This window comes from Anguilla rostrata, chromosome 1, assembly GCF_018555375.3.
Source record: "Anguilla rostrata isolate EN2019 chromosome 1, ASM1855537v3, whole genome shotgun sequence".
Classification (NCBI taxonomy): Eukaryota; Metazoa; Chordata; class Actinopteri; order Anguilliformes; family Anguillidae; genus Anguilla; species Anguilla rostrata.
In genome coordinates this window covers 81,856,396-81,878,370 of record NC_057933.1, presented here as the reverse complement: position 1 = coordinate 81,878,370, position 21,975 = coordinate 81,856,396, and the positions used below count along the sequence as shown (strand labels likewise).

The following is a 21,975-nucleotide window of genomic DNA, read 5'->3' as shown; positions in this document are numbered from 1 at the left end:
TTGCCAGGCAAATACATTCTGTCTGCTCACCATTACACAGCATGTGTCTGGCCCGCATGCAGGGGCAGGCCACCAAAAACCACATTCAATGTGCCAACACCACACAGCTTTTCAACGCTCAATTACGAAAATGTCAATCTTTTATTGACTTATTTGCTTATTTGTTTTATAGATTTTTATAAATAAACAAATAAATTATAGAGACCACACGGTCTCACTCCAGTCATGAAGTCTGAATTTTTGGCAGGATGAGTCACGAAAGGTTTGGCAGGTGCATCATACCGTCCGCCAAATAATGGCCTGGTGGGTAAAAACAGCACGACGACGGGGGCTTTTCTGGTTTTAATAGTTAGGGTTTCCACATCTCATTTACACATGCCAATGCTGATACAACATTAACAGCCAACTATTAAACCCCAAATGTTGGGTGGTTTTCTGTTTCTTCCTTATTTTCTGCTTCCTCTTATGCTCATTTACCGTCTGATTTCATCATAACAAATCCTCTGGGACCCAAGATTATTCATTCACCCCTTGGTCTTTCTTGTCCCTATATACATGCTGTGTAGCCAGTAACCACATAAACAGGTGTTTATAGGAGCCAACTGCAGGACATGAATGAGTAGAATTTGTTCTTTCATGCATCATTTACTGAAGGGATTTTCTAGGTTTTGAGATGTTCCTTTTGTCGGCCAAACCAATGGCATAATTCTTTTGTTCGTGGGTTACGGGGGTTGCCAGATATGAACCATTATGGGTCAACGAGAGGAGTTCAGAATTAATAAGGACAAATGGAAAACCGTAAACTGTAAACGACATCACCAGATCCATATTTTATATCTCCATAATTTCTGTCATAACCGACCATCGGTTTTATTGCTCTGTTCACCGACTTCCTTGCAACAGTAGGCAATTCACCAAAGATATCAGAACCACCATTCGCCACAAATCCGTGGTCGGTGAAAGGCTATTTTAAAGTCACGATTTCCTAACCATGTGGAATCACGAATAAAGGTTTCACTTAATTCTTTGTCCGGTTATCCATTCACATTCTCTCGTTCTGTTCATACCCAAAGCCTCCAGTGAGCAAACAAGCTTATCTCTGGAACTGACATTTACTAAAATTCCTCTACAGTTTTGCTTTTATTCAACAGAAGCAGTGCGTGCCTGAAATTCTGCAATTCTTCAGTAATCATACCTGCTGCTCCATAGCAAACCGCACAGATTAAGCTCATATATGAATTTAGATATTCACTTTGCCTACACCACACTACAGACTTACATTAGCAAGCGACACATTTAACGTTCAACAGTTTAGTTCCCTTGACGAAGCACCAAATTAATCTTAAGTCATGTTGTTTCATTTGTCAGGTTGTCTTTGTAAATGAGAGCACAGACCCAATTGTGATTAAATAAAGGTTAGGAATTCATGCCCAAAAAGGAAGTATTTACCATTTATATAGACTATAGACTCCACATGAACAATCTGTTACTACACCTAATGTGATGCCACTTTTAAATTATTGTATTTTATCTTAGTTTTTACTAACTACTTAGTCTTTTTATTTTAGGCATTTGAAATGTCAAATATATTGTTTTGTTATATTTCACTGTGCTTCCTTGCATTTTTGCTTTCTCACATTTTATTATCTTGTTTTATTTAATCGTGTTTTTTTCTGTTTCATTATGCCCTGTTTTTTTTTTTTTTTTGGTCTGTTTTTTTTTTTTTTTGTTGATCATTTTGGGCTGCTACTTGTATGAAAAGTGCTCTATAAATAAAGTTTATTATTATTATTATTATTATTATTAGAGATGGCAATATAATGCCAACATATGGTCAACCGTGTGTAAGCATTGTTTTGTAACACTACTTGTTTAGATTCTGTGAAACACATGGTTCAGGGCACATATTTTAGTAACATTTTTGAAGTTGAAAATGTTTTTGTAAAGACGCTATATGTTACTGTATGAATTGTAGGCTGAGTTACGGTTAGTCTACGTTTTTTACGTTGCAGGCAAGAGGAACTCACAGTGACTACGCCCACGTGAGGACTGCACGAACTGTACGTGCAGTGCATTGCTCGTGCAAAACTATGCCGCGTTAATGGCCGCTTTAATGGAGAGCAACATGTACTCGGATGCAGTTTAGTGCCAGCGTTTGCTTTAATTAGGCTCAATGAATAAATTATAACGTGTGGGAGTTGGCAAAGTCATTTTTGCTTACGACAAAAAACACATTTCGTTCCAAAAGCCAGCTACTGCTATCGCGTACAGGTGAATGTCTGCAGTGTTCAATAGATTCTCACGTGCGGTGCCACAATGAAGTTCTGTAGCGAGCGGATCTATGCGGCAGAGATGCGTCGAGGAAGACGTCCCATACCCACAAGTTATGTTTTCGGTGATAACATATGCTCGACTACTTGTTATAGCACTTCTTCATATATTAATAATCTCACGACACCAGGCTACTAATCAGTTAATGCATACAGGTTATTCACACACTGGTATTGTGTCAGCTCTGTTGAAGTTAAAATAAAATCGTTCGTCATGTACTACTACTACTAGTGTGCACAAAAGTGTAAGACTGGTACACATTCAAAAAATAGTGACTACTGTGACACGTCTACATTCACAGTGCATCTGCCTCATTCACTGAATTTCCCTTATTATCGCCCAATTTAAAATAGGCTATTCCAGTACCGGTGTAATCCAAGGGACATGTGACTATATAATAATTTAACAAGTATGCGTGCTCAAAACACGGCAGTACATCACATTATGTGCAGTCCTATTATATTCAATACGGAATCTGAGAAAAAAAAATAACCTACTGCAAAAATTGTAAATGAAATGCTTAATTACAGGATAGGATCTATTCTGCACAACTCAAATTAAGAAATTATTTTTTAAATGTTTATCGCCCTGAGGCGAAAACATTCTTATGATGGATTGCATCTAACGTGCCATTACTTAAGTTGCGTAATTTGCGCATCCTCCAAAGCCAATCGCCCTTGGCTCTCTCTTTGCCAAGGTTTCCATGGTAGCCGTGACTGTTCTGTCGTTTCTCAGTGGCCGCTCTAAATGGCTCCCACAGATGAAGAAGACATGACGTCAGGTTTCCAGGGCGACTAGAGGCGCACGTGTCCGGTATAAAAATCCGGGAGGCAAGAGGCGGAACCTGTACAGGCACTGCAGCATCTCACGAGAAGGTAAGGAGAGACGTTGGAGACGGAATTAAGGCAGATAGAAATGAACACATGTTTAAATCAGATTTCATCTGTTATGGGCGTGTAGTTTTCAGTGAATATAGCTTATATAGTAGGTTAATTTACTAGGATTGTGAAGCCAAAACATCCCTCCTAGAGACAAATGGCTTGAGTCAGTGAAATGGTTGAGGGAGGAAAACTGTACAACTGCACTAGCGGGAGTAGCTAGCTAGCTAGCTACTAAAAAGAGGGGATGGTCCTTTACAATAGGGAAGTGATTGTATAACGTTGTTCAGACGACCTGTAAAAATTATACATATGAATTGCAAATATCTGTAGCATCATTTAGGCTAACGTTACCATGGCCCAGGCATAAACGCGTATTTTTCATTCATTCAGTTGAATGAATAATCTCCTGAAGTAACATGATATATGGATAGCCGTTGAGTGGCTAGCTTGCTAGCAATTTTTGCGGAAGGAACTCGCCAGCTTGGGAGCAAATCAGAAATGTAAAATTCATCCACCGTCGAGTCTAATCATTCTGCAGTGCAATACGACTGCAAGGGGCATCACGATAAACTTTGAGAGCACGCAATCAACGAGCAAGCACGTTATGTTCCGAGCTAGCTTGCTGTATTAATGAGTGAAAAATACTGACAGTACAGGAAATCCCACGAATGTACGTGCTTCGCGGGCTCCTCACGATGAGCTCTCGAGTTGCGTCACATCATTCTAGAATGTGCTGTGTATATGCAGCTTAGAATGTTGCAAGTAGGAAATACAATGTAATCACGCAGGTAGCTAAAATGAATGGATTTGATTCCCTAATACTGGTAGATATCGCTTTTTAATGTCAATGAAAATCTAAATTTAGGGCAGTGTCGATGTTTTAATGCTGATACGTGTAATAGCCCAGCTATCTTTTCCCATATACTGTAGCTGGGTAAGCTGCACTGCAGACTGTATTAACGATTCCAGTGTCGAGTGTGACGTAACATTGTTCCATAAACTAACGCAGTAGGGCCTATTGTAATGTTATTGATATTGCACTTCCCAATATTTCTGCAAATGAGGAGGCGTATTGTCGGACATCTAAATGAAGGCTAAAACTAATTAGCTAGCCCGTATGGGTAGCTCTCTAATCTTTTCGAAAAGTCAGTTTCCCCTTATCACTGATGAAGGTCATATTAGAAGACAAGGTCAAGTCTGATGCCTTCGGGCTATTTAGAAAATATGTTGCAGTAGCCAGAAAGAACAGTAGAACTGTTGCATTACCAAAACCTGGAGTCAGAGCGACATCCAAATGGTTGTTCTGCGCATTAAGTAGGCTACTGATCATGAATGAGCGGTTTCTATTTGTAATGGGATAGCCTGTACGGATGATGGCGGTTATATTGAGCGATTTCTCTCCGTCCCTCTGGACAACTTCTTGATAAGCCAGTAATGAAAAAATGTACAACTAAAAAGGTTGCTTCCTGGCGAATTAATTCCATGCCAGTCACTCGTGTCTGCGTACGTGCGGAAACCCTAGTACATTTCCCAGTGATCAAGCGGTGCGATGTTAGTGATTCAGCGATGGGTTTGGTTCTGACTCAATGTATAGGCTCTGCATTTCCTTTACGCGAGGGACTGCGGTGTGGGGAGAATCAACGTTAGTCGAATCATCCCCTTTCTGACGTGACGAAAAACCCATAATCTTGTTCTGTGTCACTATATCCGTCGAGCTCCGTTTCTGTAGCTAGCGCTTTTCCATAATCGTGTGCAGGACCGCACGTTTACAAATACGGGACTGGGCACGTAAGAGCGGAATGAAATGCTCGTTCTCCGATTTACACAAACGTTTTCCATGCACAGTATCAAATAAGCATAGTACTATTTACTGAAAACGGGCAGGAAGCCAAAAGTTATGAAATAGCTAGCTATGTTTTATTAGCTTATTGGCAGGTCTGCGTAATTTACGCACACCTGTGTTTAAAACGGCGTCATTTTTATACCGTCGTCATCCTTGAACAGGTAGGCGGTGGAGGGCGAGTATGGCTCACGGGCCCTAGCGCTGCGTGTCTTTAACAGGTTGAATCCTTATGTGACAGGGAAAAGAACAACAACCGTAAAAAAACCAAAGCTCGACTTTTTCCGTACATGCAACGTCGTGCACCAGTTGTTAAAAAATAAAAAAAAATTTAAATGTTGCTTATTTGTTATCCTTCTTTTTTCCTTTTCTCTACTCTTGCTTGTACGCGCCCACTGCAATCGTGTCTCAAATCTGTGATGCCCTCCGTTAAAAACCCCACAATAGGAATCATTTTCACGTGGTGCAGGTGCCCCCCGTGAAGCTGCGCCGCAGGCAGCTGGGTAGCTCACGTGCAGGCCGCTCGTCCTCCGTCGATTCGCCGCAGTTTATTTATTCATGGCACGAGCCGCAAAGCGGAGCCGCAATGGCTGCCATAGGCTGCAGGCCTCAGTCAATGGCTGTACGGTAACCGGACCTCCCAGTCTGAACCTCATCAGAACCAAGGACAACTAAGAAGCCTGGCTTAGGCCGCACCCTGTTACCTACTCATAAGAGCCAATCTGGAGGAAGTGCAAATAATTATTTCCGGTGATAAAGAAAAATCCCCCCCCCTTCCCTCACACTGTGACTCATCAGGTTAGCCTCCTGTTCCGAACAACTCTTGCGCGCAGAGTATTTCAACAAGTACCCATGTAAAAATGATAGGATACTAAGCATACTTCATATAATCTTTAATTATACTTCAACTATTCATAATTATAAAATAGTATGCTTCAGGTATGCTTCAGTATACTATTTTTCCCATGGGTGTAATGCTGTAGCTAAATATTTGTGTGGGTTTGTTTGTTGTCAGTTCTTGTTGAACTGAAGGAAGGACAGGTGAACTTGCTTCTGCTATTGGAGGTAGCGTGCTGGTTTTACCTTCAAACCCCAGAGGAGTCTGAGAGATTGATTATTGATATTTTACATGCAATTTAGTCTGATTTGAAATGTATCTGCCCAAGGCATCCATTACTTAACCTTGATGAATTACGAAAAAGTACACCACTTGAAATCTGATTAGTATAGTGTGTATGAGCGCATGAGTAGTGTGCGTATGCGTGTCTGGAAAGTTATATAAGCAAGTATTGATTGGTTGATTGGTTGTCATTAGGGACACATTTGACTGCGGCGGCTCTGGTTTCGAACGCATCGGTCAGACCACGTCTCGTCGCGCTCTGAGTCTGTGTGCGATGCCGTCTGTCTGAGGCCGTGGCCCAGCTGGCCGGGCCTGGGGGTGGGGGGGGCAGCAGACGGGAGCCATACTGAGACACACTGTGGACCCCTTGTGTTCACCTCTGGCAGGAGAAGGAGGGCAATGACTGGGCTTTTCAGAGCATGTTATGTATGGCTGTCTCTCTCTCACAGTGGAAAAGTACCGGTGTAGCTCCCGGACTGAAAGAGAATTTAGGAAGTACTAGTGAGACAGGGTGTGGGCGTGTCAGACAGCATATTTATTCTCTCTCTCTCTCTCTCTCTGAACTCTCTCCCTCTCTCTTCTCCCTCCTCCCTCTTTACTCCGTCTGTTCCCTCCCATTTGTACTGTACTGCTTGGGGAGGAAACGGCAGAGGACAGTATTTAAAATGGAGTGTGGAAAATGTGGTAATTTCTGTGTTGTGTATTCAGCTGCTCCACACCAGCATTGGGTCTTTTCCTTGGGGGGGGGGTGTTGGGGCATGGGGGGGGGGTATTGCGGCCACAGAGTACAGCATGTTCATGTGTCAGCATGTTCTTGGTGCGGTCAGTGCGTATTTTACCGCAGTACCGCAGCACAGAGGAGAGGACATAGAAACAGAGGTGGAAGGACATGTTTTAGATCAAATATATCCACAGTACCCCCCCCTCTCCTCCTTCTCCTCCTCCTCCTGTGCCTCGTCTGCTCCTGCTTGCTCAAATGGCAGCAGAATGACACAGCAAGACTTCAAACAAAATGGCCACTCGCTTCTCCGTAGCCGGGTACGGAACCCTGCAGCGCCTCCACGCCGACGCCGCCGTGGCGCTGTGCAGCCGAACTTCGGCCGGGTCGTCGTGTGCGCGGCCCGAGGCGTTTGCCGTGCGGCTCCTCGCCCGTTACGTGCGCCCGATCCTTTTATAACAACGGCACTGCGGCTCTTCTGCGACACTCCCCGAACGTACAGGAGCACTTTCTGTCCCTCACTTTAACCCTTTAAGGTGTTTGAGGTAACAAATATGTGATCAGAACGTGATCTTAACTGAACATTCTAATGCTGATGTCACAATCACTTCTGTCAATTGAGAGTTCTAGAACACTGATTTAGAATTTTGAGGGGAAAAAAAAAACAAGAAAAAAAAACATTCCCGGAAAACCTATTCTTCAAAGGGTCGAGACGATGTGCTACATTATTTGTTCATTTATTCTTATTTTTTTTTGTCAATCGACCGTTGAAACTTTAAAAGAGAACATCAATGATCGTGTCTCAAAAAGCGGCCTTCTGTACTTTGTCCGTGCTATTTCTGCCCCATTGTTATGGAAGTGTTCTGCATCAGTGCCAGTCTTTGTGCCCCAGGGGGGAACCGGTCTGGCCTACTTATTTCCAGCTGCCCTTTTTTTAATCAAATCGGTTGGCAGAGGCGAAAAAAAATTAGGTCGCCCCTGCATTGGGCTGGCGTTTGTTCATTCAGAGGAGAGAGCTGGAGTTATGCCGCAAAAACAACACAGACCTGCAGTGCAGTGAATGGGTAATGGGGTACAGTTGGGTAAAATATGGTTTGTAGCTTTGATGTAAATAAAGCTAACATTGATTCAATGCGTACAGTACTGCAGTTGTGAACATGACGCTTTAGACACTGCAAATTGATAGTAAATTAATTTGATAGTAAATTAATTTCTGAGGAAAAGATTAGTCTTAGATAAGGTTATCACTAATCATGTTTCGGTTAATTAAAGGACTGTGCATAGCATGTGACGTCCTGTTTAGCTGTCTGGTCAGTCTGTCCTAGACTGATAGGATGAGGGGCAGACTGGCACACAGTGGCTTATTGTAGCTCTACCTAACAGCAGCCAGAATGCCCTGTCTGTGGGGTCACTCCATTGGCTGACCTTGTGAGTTCATAATGTGGAGATTCCAGACCTCTGGATTAGCTGCCAGAAAACAAGACGAGTATTGATGGGATTGGAAACAAAGCCCAATCCCAGCCCTCTGTGTACGCACGCACGCACGCACACACACACACACACGAGCGCGCACACACACACATGCACACGCACACACACACATGCACACACACACGCACATGCACACACGCACACACACACACACATACATATATATAAACACACATACACGCACACACACACACACACACATCGTACACGGCAGTAATTGGAGGAAGCATGACATTCATCAGCACATACACATACACACCCACGTGCACACTCACACACTATGCGAGGTAGTAAGTGGAGAAAGCACAAGATTCAGACTGACAGACTGCAGGAGTTGCAGGTTTGAGTCCTCAGGGTCATGCGGCCGGTTTGTTTTGCCATCAGCAGGAAGAGGGGCAGGCGAGGGGAACGGGGCGGGGCACAGGTAAGGTTCTTACCGCCCGGCGGTAAAGATCCTGAGGGAAAGACAGGGTGAAAACAGAAAGGAGGAGGCCCCAGAGGAAAGGCAAAAACAGCATGCAGAGCCATGGAAAGGCAGCTAACGCTCTGGAGGATAAACCTAGGCCTCAGGGTCACCTTGTAACTTGAGCTCTGTTGTCAGTGTGGAGGATCTTTTCATTTTATACTATCATACTTCCGTGTCATTAGGACGTTCCTTGGCCCAATCTTCGCTGGCTGCATTTTGCTCAGTGTTCTTTTTAATTAGTCGGGTGCTGCCTTCTAATTGCGTATCATTGTAAAACAGGTCAGACCGGTTTTTTTTTTTAACGGTACGTTATGCTTCATCACTATTGTGAGGCAGGTAGTAGCGAGGGTGGTTGTAATCGGCCTCTCGATCCAGTTATGGGTGATGGGTAAGTCTTGGGCGCAGCGCTACTACTGTGAATATTCGTGGACACCACTGTAGACCACTATCACCCAGTGAGGTTGAGTCTGTGAGCCTGCAGTGGTAAGCTAGGCGCTTTGCATTCTGGGAGACCTGTAAAGAGCCTACAGGAAGGTGCAGGGGAGATTACGGTAATCCAGTGGGGTTATACTGTGTCATACACAAACACACACGCACGCACACACACACACACAGACAGGCACACACACATACACACTCGCACATACACGCAGGCACACACACACACACACCGTGAACACACAGACACACACATACAAGTGCACACACACGCACACACACACATACACACACATGCACACACACTCACACACACACACACACAGATTATGAGATTATGGAGTCTTCTCCTGTTCTGCTCAGCCAGATGCGTGGACAATCCCACGTGCCCTCACAAAGACCAGGCTGGTGCTTGTGTGTACTGTATACACAGTCCTTGTGGACAGGCCACGTTGCACTGAAAGCTCCCCGGGGGAAGGTGCTGTATTGAACCTTTTGCAGGGTGGGGCTGATCCTTCCCCCATTGCATAATGTACTTTACCAAAATGTGTCCCCTTGAGTTCCTGATTATAGAAAGGGGCAGTGACCGGAGATATATCCACAGACAGTCGGCTGTTCTCTGTAGAAAGCTAGGGAAACATATCTGAAATATATTCCCTGTTAGCCAGGTCTTGGCTCTGGAAAGAAAATGGCGTCCCAGAGTGTATTCACTATCAGTCGGGTCTTCGCTGTAGAAACCGGCCATTTTACATTGTTCACCCTTTTAAATTGCTTCCTGCTTCCGAAGCGGGCGGTGTTCTGGAACAGCCTGTATTCACAGTCAATCCGGCCAATAAGAAAGCTAATCGGTTACTTGTCTTCAGTCCAACCTCAGTCTTTCACTGCTGGACACCAGTCCGGTGTTCAGGGCTGGAGCTACCCTTGCCCAAAACCAAGACAAATACACTACATGCAGACATTCGGTTGTGACCACAGACGTATCCATAGGCATTATTTTGTTTGTGTGTGTATGTATTTTTTTTATCCACCGTTACAAGGACTCTATATTGAAGGTTTTTGAAAAATATATATTCATAAAACACTTTTCGTGTTTGAAATGGGCTGAAAACTCGTTACGTTATGCTGGCCATGCAGAAGTGGGTCACTTTTATGAATTTTGACCTCAAGGCAATTTTCCCTCGCCTGAACTTGACCTGCGGTTCTCGAACGTGACGTGCCATTTTGAGCCCGTGAACCAAAGCAGAGTCATGGATTCTCAGGGTGAAGCTCTCGAGGCCCCAGCACCAGCGCCCTTGTTTCGTAACACAATCGTTATCATTGGCTGCTGTTACAAACCCCGACCAATCGACGAGGTCCTCTCTTTCCATTTAAACTGCCTCTCTCTCTCAGCGCCTTCGCACTCCGTGTCCTTTCACTGAAACAAAAGGCTGACGCTGAAGGACTGTGACATGTTGACATTCACAGTCGGTACTGCGAAATGCCACGACGTACCCCATCCCTCACCGCCCTGGTCTCTGAAGGGTAACGGACGGGTCGTTTCAGCAGCGCTACAGACTGAGTGACCGTTCGGGACGTCCTGCCGCTCGGGAGTGTGTTCCCGTCACAGTGTTTCGCTGCCCGATGAAGGGTCACAGGAAGCTTTGCTTCACTTCAGATGTTGGCCAAGAGTTTGCGGCACTTTAAGCAATTTCGCTGCTGCATTTGAGTAGTGTATGGTCTGCATCTGAAACGTCTGTTGGCAAAATGATGTTTCGAAAGACGTCCTGATTCTAAACTAATTTCCGTAGCCCGTGTATCAATCGTAACATTGTGAAAGTTTTATAGTGATGAAACAGTGTTTTATGAAATGCCAGCAGTACCCTTACCAGTCGGTTTCGAGAGCGTATTACTGTAAATGCGCTGGCAATTTTTCTTTTATTTAAATTTTTTTTGCTTAAGGTTTTTTTCCTGGCTTTAACACAAGCCACTGCCTGAAGAACAGAGACCGTTCCCTTTGCACTCTCAGGTCCAGCAGACTTCAGTTCAGCTTCGCTTGATATTTCTCAAACTCGCAGGAGCCCTCGAGGTGCAGGAAGTCTGCTTGCAGTGTATCTCCAACCGTCACGCGCACAATGCTCCAACTTCCTGTGTTCGGTGTCGTTCTCTTCCTTTCCCCCCAGTGACCCCAGCTTCTTACAGGCTGTATATAAGACCTTATAAGGCCCGATCCAACAGGCCGACACTCCCCATTCCGTTTTTTTTTAACAGTGCTGTCTTTTACTTTTTTTTTTTTCTTCCCCAGGACATGTTGATACTCAGTGCAGACATATTTTCAGCAGTGTGATGCGTGCACGCTCTGGCTTGCCGGGGTCTCTCTCAGTCCTCTGTACAGATATATCGCACACTGTAAAACTAAAAGAGCCCAACTTGGCAGCTCGGCTCTGACACTGCACTGTGTAGAGAGAGGGAGTGGGATTCGTGTTTCGCAAGTTCAGGCAGGACAGGGTGAGGGAGCCAGTCTTTGTTTGGCATTCCTCTCCTTGGAGGCTTCAAAATGGAGGCGCCCGGCCAAGTGAATTCATTATCGAAGGCGGTGTTGCCACATCCGTGGATAATCCCCCAATTTGCGGGGGATAATGCAGGGGTCTGCATGTCGGAAAGCAATATCATTTGGGTAATTCGTGATCCTCGTGGTTTCCTAACGAGCGTGAAACCTTTCCACCTCTCTCCTCTGGCAACCAAATTATCTGCATGTACTACACACAGGATCATAAGGGCTGGCCAATGAGAATGGAGCTTACTGGACGGTGTATTTGAATGCGGGGTCAGTGGTTGGCTCGCGCGCCACGTGCTTTGCATTGTGAAAACCAGAGCATTTCCATCTGTCGGTTCCAAACACAACGGCTTTAGGGAGTCTTTGACCCTGAAACACTGCACCGCTCTGTGAGTCCTGGTGTTTCCGTGCTCTTTCACGTTTCGTCGCCAGGCCTAAGATGAATGGCAGAATATAACCATTACATTACATTACATTACAGGCATTTAGCAGACGCTCTTATCCAGAGCGACTTACACAACTTTTACATAGCATTTTTACATTGCATCCATTTATACAGCTGGATATATACTGAAGCAATTCCGGTTAAGTACCTTGCTCAAGGGTACAACGGCAGTGTCCTACCCGGGAATTGAACCTGCGACCTTTCGGTTACAAACCCAGTTCCTTACCCACTGTGCTACACCGTAGTGACAACATATGTGACAACTACACATCAGAAGCAAACGGGGCAACATTCAGAAGACCCGAGGACACGCTTTAAGAAACGGAAATACAGGCTGAGCGTTTAAAATGTCAAAATGCAAAGATGAGTGTTGAGAGTTTTAAGGTGCAGCGTGAAATGGAAGATGTTAACGGTTTTAAAGCTTTGGTGAATTTCTTTACGGATGTAAATGATACAAAGCCGACCGCTCCTCTCGTTTTTGCTCTGTGAATTCGGCATAATGTTCTGTGTGGTGTGACCTCACGTTATCCTTACGGCTTGACCGAATGGGGATTTCTAAACGATGACTTCTGGCGAAGCTGGAGTGGGGATTCGGGAGGGTGCCTAACCGCCTGTGTAGAATGTTAAACGCCACCGAAGACAATGGAACCTTCCGGAGCACCGCTAGTCCGGCGCTAGGTCTTCTGGGACGAGCCAACTGCCGCGGTTTGTGTGCCAGCGCTGCGTAGAGGAAAAAACAGGCCGCAGCATTCGAAGTCTCTCTTGGTTTTAAATGAGTGTCGCACTGTTTTTTGACCCATTTGTGTCATCGGTTCGGCTCAGCAGTGAACTGTGGTTTGGCCAGAGCTTTTAGGTTTTCAAGTTGCTGTTTTTCCAGCCAATTGTAATGAGATCCAGGCCTTTGTTTGTGTGCCTAAATTTACTTCTTTTTTTTTTTTTAATTCTGTGCAGTGCAGCGGCATTTGGGTTTTTGTGCTATTTTAAAATGCAAGCATGAAGAAATGAGTTCCGTAGAAGACTGGCAACCTCTCACTTTCCTGTCTCTTCCTCCCTGCAGGCTCACTACCACACCCCACTCAATCGCAACAATGTCGGACCTCTGTGTTGGAATCAATGGGTGAGTAAGCCGCAGTTTCCATGGGAACAGCGCCTTCCATGTTGCTGAATGGTTAGAGCGGCAAACCTAATGGCGCCTTGAAATGACTTCCTGGTGAGAGGCGGCCATCTTGCGTTGATCAGAGCACGTTCAGAATGTGGATCAGGAATCAGCAGGCACTGCAGGTCATCCCAAAAGAACATGTTAGCTGTTTCCTGCAGACCATATCAGAGTCAGCAGAGTTTGTGTGGTATTCTGCAGTCCTTGTTAGATTCAGCAGAGTCTCTATGGTACCCTGCAGTCCATATTAAATTCTGCAGAGAAGTCAGTCTGCCACTTTATGTGGTACACTGCGGTCCATATCGTAGACAGTAGAGGAGTATGTGTGCTAGTTTGTATGGTACCATGCAGTCCACAAAAGACACAGCCGAGGAGTAGATGTCCTAGTTTCTATGGCACCCTGCAGTCCACATCAGACACAGCCGAGGAGTAGATGTCCTAGTTTCTATGGTACCCTGCAGTCCACATCAGACACAGCCGAGGAGTAGATGTCCTAGTTTCTATGGTACCCTGCAGTCCACATCAGACACAGCTGAGGAGTAGATGTCCTAGTTTCTATGGTACCCTGCAGTCCACATCAGACACAGCCGAGGAGTAGATGTGCCAGTTTCTATGGTGCCCTGCAGTTCGTATTGGATTTGGCAGTGGAGTCGCTGTGTGATGGGAGCTGTGTGTAATTATTATAGACCAGGAGGATTAGAGTGGACTGGGATGAGCCGTGAACTCCCCGGGGGAGGGGGGGGGAGGGGAGGGGGGCATGGTGTCACGCCCAATTTATGTCCCGACTGCTGCTGTGTGAGCTGTGATCCTGGCTTGGCTCCGTCCCTGCTCTTTGGGCAAACCTGCGCGTGCGCACTTCTGTACGTTGCTCTGGATAAGGGTGATTGCTAAGTGCCTAAATGTGCCCGAAAATGTAGCCGGAGTTTGGTTCCGTGTAATAGTTCTTTTCCCCCCCTTCCTCCTTCCTTCCTCCCGCCCAGATTTGGCCGCATTGGCCGCCTGGTCCTCAGGGCCTGCCTCCAGAAGGGAATCAAAGTGACGGCCATCAACGACCCGTTCATCGACCTGAAGTACATGGTGAGAGCCCCCGGCCCCGTGCGCCGTTAGCATTAGCCTGCTGTGCAGCTTTGCTGTGCAGGGCAGGAAGCCATTTCAGGCCTGTACTGTTAGCGATGTACAGCTGAAGATCCGCTTTGGATATTACTGATGTGGGATATTACTCTGTGTGCGTGTGTGTGTGTGTGTGCACGCCTGAGATCATATATTTAATACAAATGAGTTAATTAATTGATTATATTTTTTGTTATTCCTTTACAGGAATATGTTAGATTTAGTAACACACTGCACTGTTAATTTGTCAATGAGCACGGTTTGTTTTTCTCTTGAATGTTTGGTTTAATGTCATTTCCTTTGCTTTTCCTCTCTCTCCCAGGTTTACATGTTCAAGTATGACTCCACCCACGGACGCTTCAAAGGCGAGGTCTCCGAGAAGAACGGGAAGCTGATCGTTGACAACCACGTCATCTCCGTCTTCCAGTGGTGAGCTGAGCCTCCCCGCAGCCTCTGCAGAGCTGTCGTACGGCCGCACGCGCGCGTGCACACACCCACCCGCTCGTCAACGTTGGGTACTTCAAACAAACTCACACTGTCCTTAAGGACCTGAAGGCCCAGGCAGAATTTTATGAGAAAAGCCAACTTGTGCGTTGTGGCGCACGTTGCCCTACTGAGTTAGCTTGTCGCTCGGTCGCTTAGCGCTTTTGACTCTGATGTCACCCTTGCTTGGCCAATCACAGGCCAGGAAACCGAAATCTCGGATGACGTCATTTCCTGCGCTGCGCGCCTGGCGTTTATAGCATTACGCTAATGGCATCATGTCAGGATTCCTCCTCCACCTCCGCCCCGCTGCATGCCTTCACTTCGGGAAGCCCAGCAGGGTTTGCCCCAGGCTGGTGAAGAAGAGACGGGCGGGGCGGGGGTGCCATGTTGTTTTAGTCTTTGGAGGGCTGGCGCCACGGTCGTACCGTGCCAGAGCCTAAGATAAACAGAGGGGACTGCGAGGTCGCGTTAGCCTCCAGGCTATCGTAGCGTGCTGTTGGATAGTTCCCTTTTCCTGTTCTCAGCACTCTGCAGGAGACAGCCCAGAGTTTGGCCAAGAGGTGTAACGCCTGTCCTCTTTCTCTCTACATTTCCTTCTCTCTTTTCCTGTGCCCCTTTGTGCCACCCTTTTTCTGTCCTCTCTCTGTACCCCTCCTCCTCAATGCCTCCCTCTCTCTCACCCTCCTTCTCTTCTTTGTTTCCTCTTGCTCTCCCTCTTTCTCTACCTCCCTTCATCCATCCTGCTGTCCCCCTCCCTCTTTCTCTCACTCTCTCCCTCTCTTCCTCTCTCACTCTCCCTCTCTTGTTGTCTCTCTTTCTCTTTCTCTCTCTCTCCCCTCAGTATGAAGCCTGCAGAGATCCCCTGGGGCAATGCTGGTGCTATGTATGTGGTGGAGTCCACTGGAGTCTTCCTCAGCGTCGAAAAAGCCTCTGTGAGTCTGGAGATCCTACTCCACCGTTCAGACCCTCTGGCGCATCCATCATTCTCTGACACCGACACTGGAACACTGACACGCAATCATTCTCAGACACTGACACTGGAACACTGACACTCGATCATTCTCTGACACTGGAACACTGACACTCCCTCATCCTCGCACTGCGTGGAACCACTGACACCTCAGATCAGTTCTCAGAGTGACGCCTGAACCTGACCTCTACATTCCCTTCTGCTTTCCTGTGACACTTGCCACCTATCATTCTCGACACTCCCTGCAACCTGCACTCGTCACTCTTCTCTACCTTGTTACCACTTGCTCTCCCTCATCCTCAACCTGCACTACACCTGCCCCTCATCTTTCTCACACTGCCTGACCTCCTTCTCATTCTCTGACCCTGGACCTCTCCATTCTTCTCATACACTCCTGACTACTGCCTCTCATTCTCCTGCCCTGAACACTGCAAACTCAATCTGTCTCATGTATGCTGGATCCACTGACCTCCATCATTCTCGAAAGCCTGGAGCTGGAACTACTGAAACCTCATCATCATTCTCGACCTGACACTGGAACACTGACACTCCATCATTCTCAGACACTGACACTGGAACACTGACACTCAATCATTCTCTGACACTGGAACACTGACACTCCATCCTTCTCAGACACTGACACTGCAACTAATGTGCAAGCATTGAGCTCTTTTAGCACTGAGATAAGTGAAAATGTACGCTACAGAATTTAATTATATTACCCTGCTAACACAAACTTTCTCACAATGTTGCTGCCATGTTGTGGCAATGTTACAACAATGACAGAACATTGTAGTAATGTTGTGAGAATGTTGTGTGTTAGCTGTGTAGACAGATCAGTTTTTAATTATGGCACAGCTGTACTACTTTGTTATTTGAGCGTTTTGTGTCATACTGTGCCTTACTGTGCCTGATGATGTGGCCAGATGCATTTCCTGGAATAGGATGATGAAGGTTAACTATTTAACTAAGGAAAGACATTTCAGGAGTTTACTTCACAGGGGGATGACAGTACTGAGAAATGCTGACAGGGTGACTCTGCCATGTTGTGTGAGAGTTGGAGAATGTCTGAAGAGCTGAAGTGGCAGTTGATCAGTGACATTGGCCTCCAGTTTGACCGTGCTCCCTCCGCCCACTTTCCCAGTCTCACATCCAGGGTGGGGCCAAGCGTGTGGTGGTGTCTGCCCCCTCCCCCGACGCCCCCATGTTCGTCATGGGTGTGAACGAGGACAAATACGACCCCAACACCATGACCATCGTCAGGTGAGGCCAGCTCCGTAGATCTGTCACGCTCCCTGTATCCTATGCACAACCCCGGGGTCTGTCAGTCCTGGAGGGCCGCTATGTCTGCAGGTTAGACTCCAGTCCTGGAGGGCCACAGTGTCTGCAGGCTTAACTCCAGTCCTGGAGGGCCGCAGTGTCTGCAGGTTTAACTCCAGTCCTGGATGGCTGCAGTGTCTGCAGATTTAACTCCAGTCCTGGAGGGCCGCAGTGTCTGCGGATTTAACTCCAGTCCTGGAAGGCCGCAGTGTCTGCAGGTTTAACTCCAGTCCTGGAGGGCCACAGTGTCTGCGGGTTTAACTCCAGTCTTGGAGGGCCGCAGTGTCTGCAGGTTTAACTCCAGTCCTGGAGGGCCGCTATGTCTGCAGGTTTAACTCCAGTCCTGGAGGGCCGCAGTGTCTGCAGGTGTTTGTGGTTTACTTTAAATCAGTTGCCAGTTAAAGCATTGCGAACAACGTGTGTGGATAATTTAGCCAATCAATGGCTTAAATTAGTCAATGAGGCTGAAATGCAGCAAAAACCAGCAGATAGCACTGGATTCCAATAGATTGGATTGGTCGATTGGATCTGGACTTAATGTGCAGGTTATAAAAATGTGATCAGTTCTGTTTCCATTCAAGCCGTTTAGGAAGTGGCGTGAGATTGTGCTAATTGGCTGAAAGGCCGTCCAGTCCCGGGCGTGGGTGGTGTTAGTGTGCGTGCTCATGTTGCGTTCCTGTCCCCAGCAACGCGTCCTGTACCACCAACTGCCTGGCTCCCCTGGCCAAGGTCATCCACGACAACTTCGGCATCGAGGAGGCGCTCATGGTGAGTTTTGGGCTGGCATCTCTCTGACACAGCTGTGCACCCTGTGCCTTGATCCTTAGAGGAGTAACGACCCTCCGCCTGGAAGAATATAATAACTTTATTTTTCTGTTTGGTGCTTTTATAGTAGGTGCACAAAGTGCATTACAGGCATTTTAAAATGTGCACACATGACAGAGGCACAAATGGAGAGGGGGGAAAAAAGTGGATTTCATGTTTTAAAAGTGATCCAAGTTAATAAGTTTGGATGACAGTGCGAGATGGAACACCGACCAGTCAAAGAATAGAAGACCAATCAGAAGCTTCCACGCCGCTAAAGGGCATTCTGTTAGAAAATGGCTCTTTGATGGGGCGTCTGCTCCCTCTCTCTCTCTCCCTCTCTCCCAGACCACCGTTCACGCCTACACGGCCACCCAGAAGACGGTGGACGGACCCTCCGCCAAGGCCTGGCGCGACGGGCGTGGCGCTCACCAGAACATCATCCCGGCGTCCACCGGGGCCGCCAAGGCCGTGGGCAAGGTCATCCCCGAGCTGAACGGGTCAGTACCACAGGCCGCGGGAAAAAAAGATGAACCCGGTCACCGTGACGTCACCATGGGCTGGGTGAAAAGCGTTCTGAAGCCGGGCGGGGAAGTGCAGTTTGTGTGTGCCGCCATTTTGTACAAATTGGAGCCAGAGACTGCACAGTAGGGGGAAACGGGGGGGATCCTTATATGGGCATGAAGTCTGGTCCACTAAGCTCATGTGCACTCAGCAGTGACACAAACTGTCCCTGATTCGCCTAGAAAGTATTATGATCTTGTCTTAAGTAACACAATGACTTAACAAATCGGCACATGGGGAGACATTAGATGAAGAAAAAACACCTGTCGCCACCGAATTTTCTTGCGGGGAATGTTTCCATCGACATACACATTGAAACGAGTGGCTGAAACAGCTATACTGGAGCCAACAGCACTGGCGCTAGTGAGCAACGTCTCTCTACGGGACCAGGAAGTGAGCTTCAGAAACGCGGTTTCGCGGTCGCTTGGTCAGTACGCGAGGAGTGCGCCTCGCGCTGCAGCTCTGAGTGATAAACCCCGCCCACCTCTCAGGATTCTCACTCGGTGAGAGGGGCGGGGCTTGCGGTGAAGGCGGCGATCGAGACCGGGTCAGACCGGTTCAGGCCAGTTGGAACGCGCGCAGGGAACCGGTTGCGTGGCGAGAGCAGGCTCGCGTCCAACGCGTCCCGCTTCAGAGGGCCGCACTCTGAGCTGTGTCTGAGCTGGCTCGCCTCTCGCCTCGGCCTGTCAGTGCCACGGCACCTGCTGCTCCCAGACGCCATGGCGACGGTATCCTGGCAACTGACCAGCTCTGAGCTCGTGGGCTCCGAGACAAGCGTGCCGAGATGGCGGCGTGTCCGATGTCCTGCGTCGGCCCGTAGGCCAGGGGTGGGCGATTCGGGTCCTGGAGGGCCGCTGCGTATGCAAATTTATGTTTCCATCAATTGTGCTGGCTAAATGAGCTCACTAGCGGTATGCACTAACACTGTGTCCAACACTGGTTAACTGATAATTAGATCACAGTAACGCATTGCATACTGGGACACAAGGACAGTCTCCAGCTGTCATGCACTATGGAGAAGTGCAGCTAAAATGTCAGATGGCGCAGATGGTCAGGGCTAATTAAGTGATCGAGGGCAGAAGTTGCCGTGAAACCCAGTAACGGATAAGACCCTCATTACCCGCCTGTGCCTGACTGTGTGACCCCCCCCCCCCCACGCAGGAAGCTGACGGGCATGGCGTTCCGTGTGCCCGTGGCCGACGTGTCCGTGGTGGACCTGACCTGCCGCCTGTCGCAGCCCGCCTCCTACAACGAGATCAAGGAAGCGGTGAAGAAGGCGGCCCACGGGCCCATGAAGGGGGTGCTGGGATACACGGAGGACTCTGTGAGTGTGGAGGGGAGGGGCATGAGTGTGGAGGGGAGGGGAGAGGGTGGAGGGGGAGGGGGAGAGGGTGGAGGGGAGGGGCATGAGTGTGGAGGGAGGGGGTGGAGGGGGCATGAGTGTGGAGGGGGGAGGGGCATGAGTGTGGGGGGGGGGTGGAGGGGGCATGAGTGTGGAGGGGGGAGGGGTGGTGGGAGGGGGCATGAGTGTGGAGGGGGGAGGGGCATGAGTGTGGAGGGGGGGGCTGTCAGTGTGACTGAAACCGTAGAGAAAAACCAGCACTCAGGAGTTTGGAATGAAAGGCTCACTTATGTATGACATGATTTCTGCAGTAGGCTAACAGGCTGTTTTTCCTGTATTTCTCAATGCTGTTTTTCAACGCTGTGCTCAGTCGCTCTGCACTTTCTGTAATGACAGCGCTGATGCTGTTGAACAGACAGCTAAGAAGGGACAGGAGACACAGTGGGAGGCGATTGGCCCAGTATTTGTACACGTTGGGCTCATGCTGCCTCATTGCACAGTTATGAAATGACCTCAGTGGGAAATGGTTTCAGGAATGTGGAGTAGGAACAGCGAAGGCCTCGTCGGGGTCATGATGAATGCTGCGGTGTGTCAGTGGAGCCTGGCACAGCAGTGATCTGCAGTGATCTGCCATTCTGGTGTCATCACAAGTGCATTACTTTATATTTATACTCATTCTTCCCCAGAGTTACTCGCCCAGCATTCATTTTGCACGCAGTACATTTACTGCAGGAATTCAGGTTAAATGCCACGCTCAAGAATGCAATGGCAGTACCCTGCCTGGGAATCGAACCTGCAGCCACTGAGTAACAGGCCCAGGTCACAGTACATATAACACCACCACCTGTACATATTAATGTAGTCCACGGGTGTGATTTTCGCTAGATGTAATGCTTGGTGAGCAGGTGAGCCCCAGTTGGGGGGCAGAGACATGACCCCTCTCTGTTTATTCTTCCAGGTCGTCTCCTCAGACTTCATCGGAGACACCCACTCCTCCATCTTCGATGCCGGTGCTGGCATCTCCCTCAACGACAACTTTGTCAAACTGATTTCCTGGTGAGCTCACAGGCGACTCTGCTTGTCCAGTGCCTTTCCCCAAACCCAGCCCCCCCCCCCCATCTCACCTCCCCTGGCCTCTTTCTGTCATCTGTCTCCTTTTTTCCCCCCCACACTGGCTCTAGGCCATTCTGGATGTCCTGGGTTTTAACAGGGGTTCCTTGAAGCTACTGCAGGGGGTCTCAGGACCCAATCTTGATATGCAATGACTATATATAGATTTTAGAAAATATTTAAAAATATAAAATCCTAATTTAAGTACCGTTTAAATCCTTTTTTATTTTACGATGGGGTTCCCCTGGATGCCTTTGAGCCTGGGTGGGGGGACCCCCTGAACCACAGAAGGGTGAAAAGCCCTGCCGGTGTGTAATGGCTATCTACATCTCCCGCTGTGCCTGCAGCCCGTCTGGGTTAACCCTCCGCCTTTCTCTCTGCAGGTATGACAACGAGTACGGCTACAGCACCCGTGTGGCCGACCTGCTGCTGTACATGCATTCCAAGGAGTAGAGCTCCCCCCCTCCCACCCAGAAAAAACCCAGAGGCTCAGAAGACCCTCCCTGCCCCCCCCCCCCCGTCACTCGCACTCTCACCCCCTCCATAGCCGAGCCATAGCCACTCCTTAGCGTCCCCGCTCTACGAGACCGCTGTAGTCTCTGTAGTAGTCTGTGTGTACGAGTGTTTTTGGGTTATTTTCCGTTACGAGAAGTTTAAACTTTGGAGGCGATATTTGGCTTGACAGTATTTGTCCGCGTCCGCCCCAAAAAAAGCACTGTCGTAGATGTTTCCATACTGGGTGTAACCATGTTATTATTATCGATGTTAAAGAACTAAAGTTTAAAATAAGCAAAGAAAAGCAAGTGTAACTGAGCTTAAAGGTAATAAATTTTAAGTCTTAACACAAAAA

General features: G+C 47.8%; 1 protein-coding gene and 1 long non-coding RNA gene across 2 annotated transcripts in view; one reads left to right on the top strand and one right to left on the bottom strand.

Annotated features, from left to right (window-relative positions):
* Nucleotides 1–5,761, bottom strand: part of LOC135237884 (uncharacterized) — an 8,009-nt gene extending 2,248 nt beyond the window's left edge. Inside the window, exon 1 of the long non-coding RNA XR_010324956.1 lies at nucleotides 5,565–5,761. This is a non-coding gene — a long non-coding RNA (uncharacterized LOC135237884). The remainder of the gene's footprint in view (nucleotides 1–5,564) is intronic.
* Nucleotides 3,106–21,975, top strand: gapdhs (glyceraldehyde-3-phosphate dehydrogenase, spermatogenic). Its single transcript, XM_064305374.1, has 11 exons — nucleotides 3,106–3,206; nucleotides 13,321–13,380; nucleotides 14,400–14,496; nucleotides 14,852–14,958; nucleotides 15,857–15,947; nucleotides 17,130–17,248; nucleotides 17,992–18,073; nucleotides 18,458–18,609; nucleotides 19,835–19,997; nucleotides 20,974–21,071; nucleotides 21,509–21,975. Exons 2-11 carry the CDS (start codon nucleotides 13,352–13,354, stop codon nucleotides 21,576–21,578), a joined length of 1,008 nt encoding a protein of 335 aa, XP_064161444.1. The 5' UTR covers nucleotides 3,106–3,206; nucleotides 13,321–13,351; the 3' UTR covers nucleotides 21,579–21,975.

Coding starts and splice junctions, on each gene's coding strand:
- gapdhs (XM_064305374.1), top strand. CDS start 13,352: ATGTCGGACCTCTGTGTTGGAATCAATGG. Junction 19,998..20,973: donor TGGGATACACGGAGGACTCT/GTGAGTGTGGAG, acceptor TTATTCTTCCAG/GTCGTCTCCTCAGACTTCAT. Junction 21,072..21,508: donor TTTGTCAAACTGATTTCCTG/GTGAGCTCACAG, acceptor TTCTCTCTGCAG/GTATGACAACGAGTACGGCT.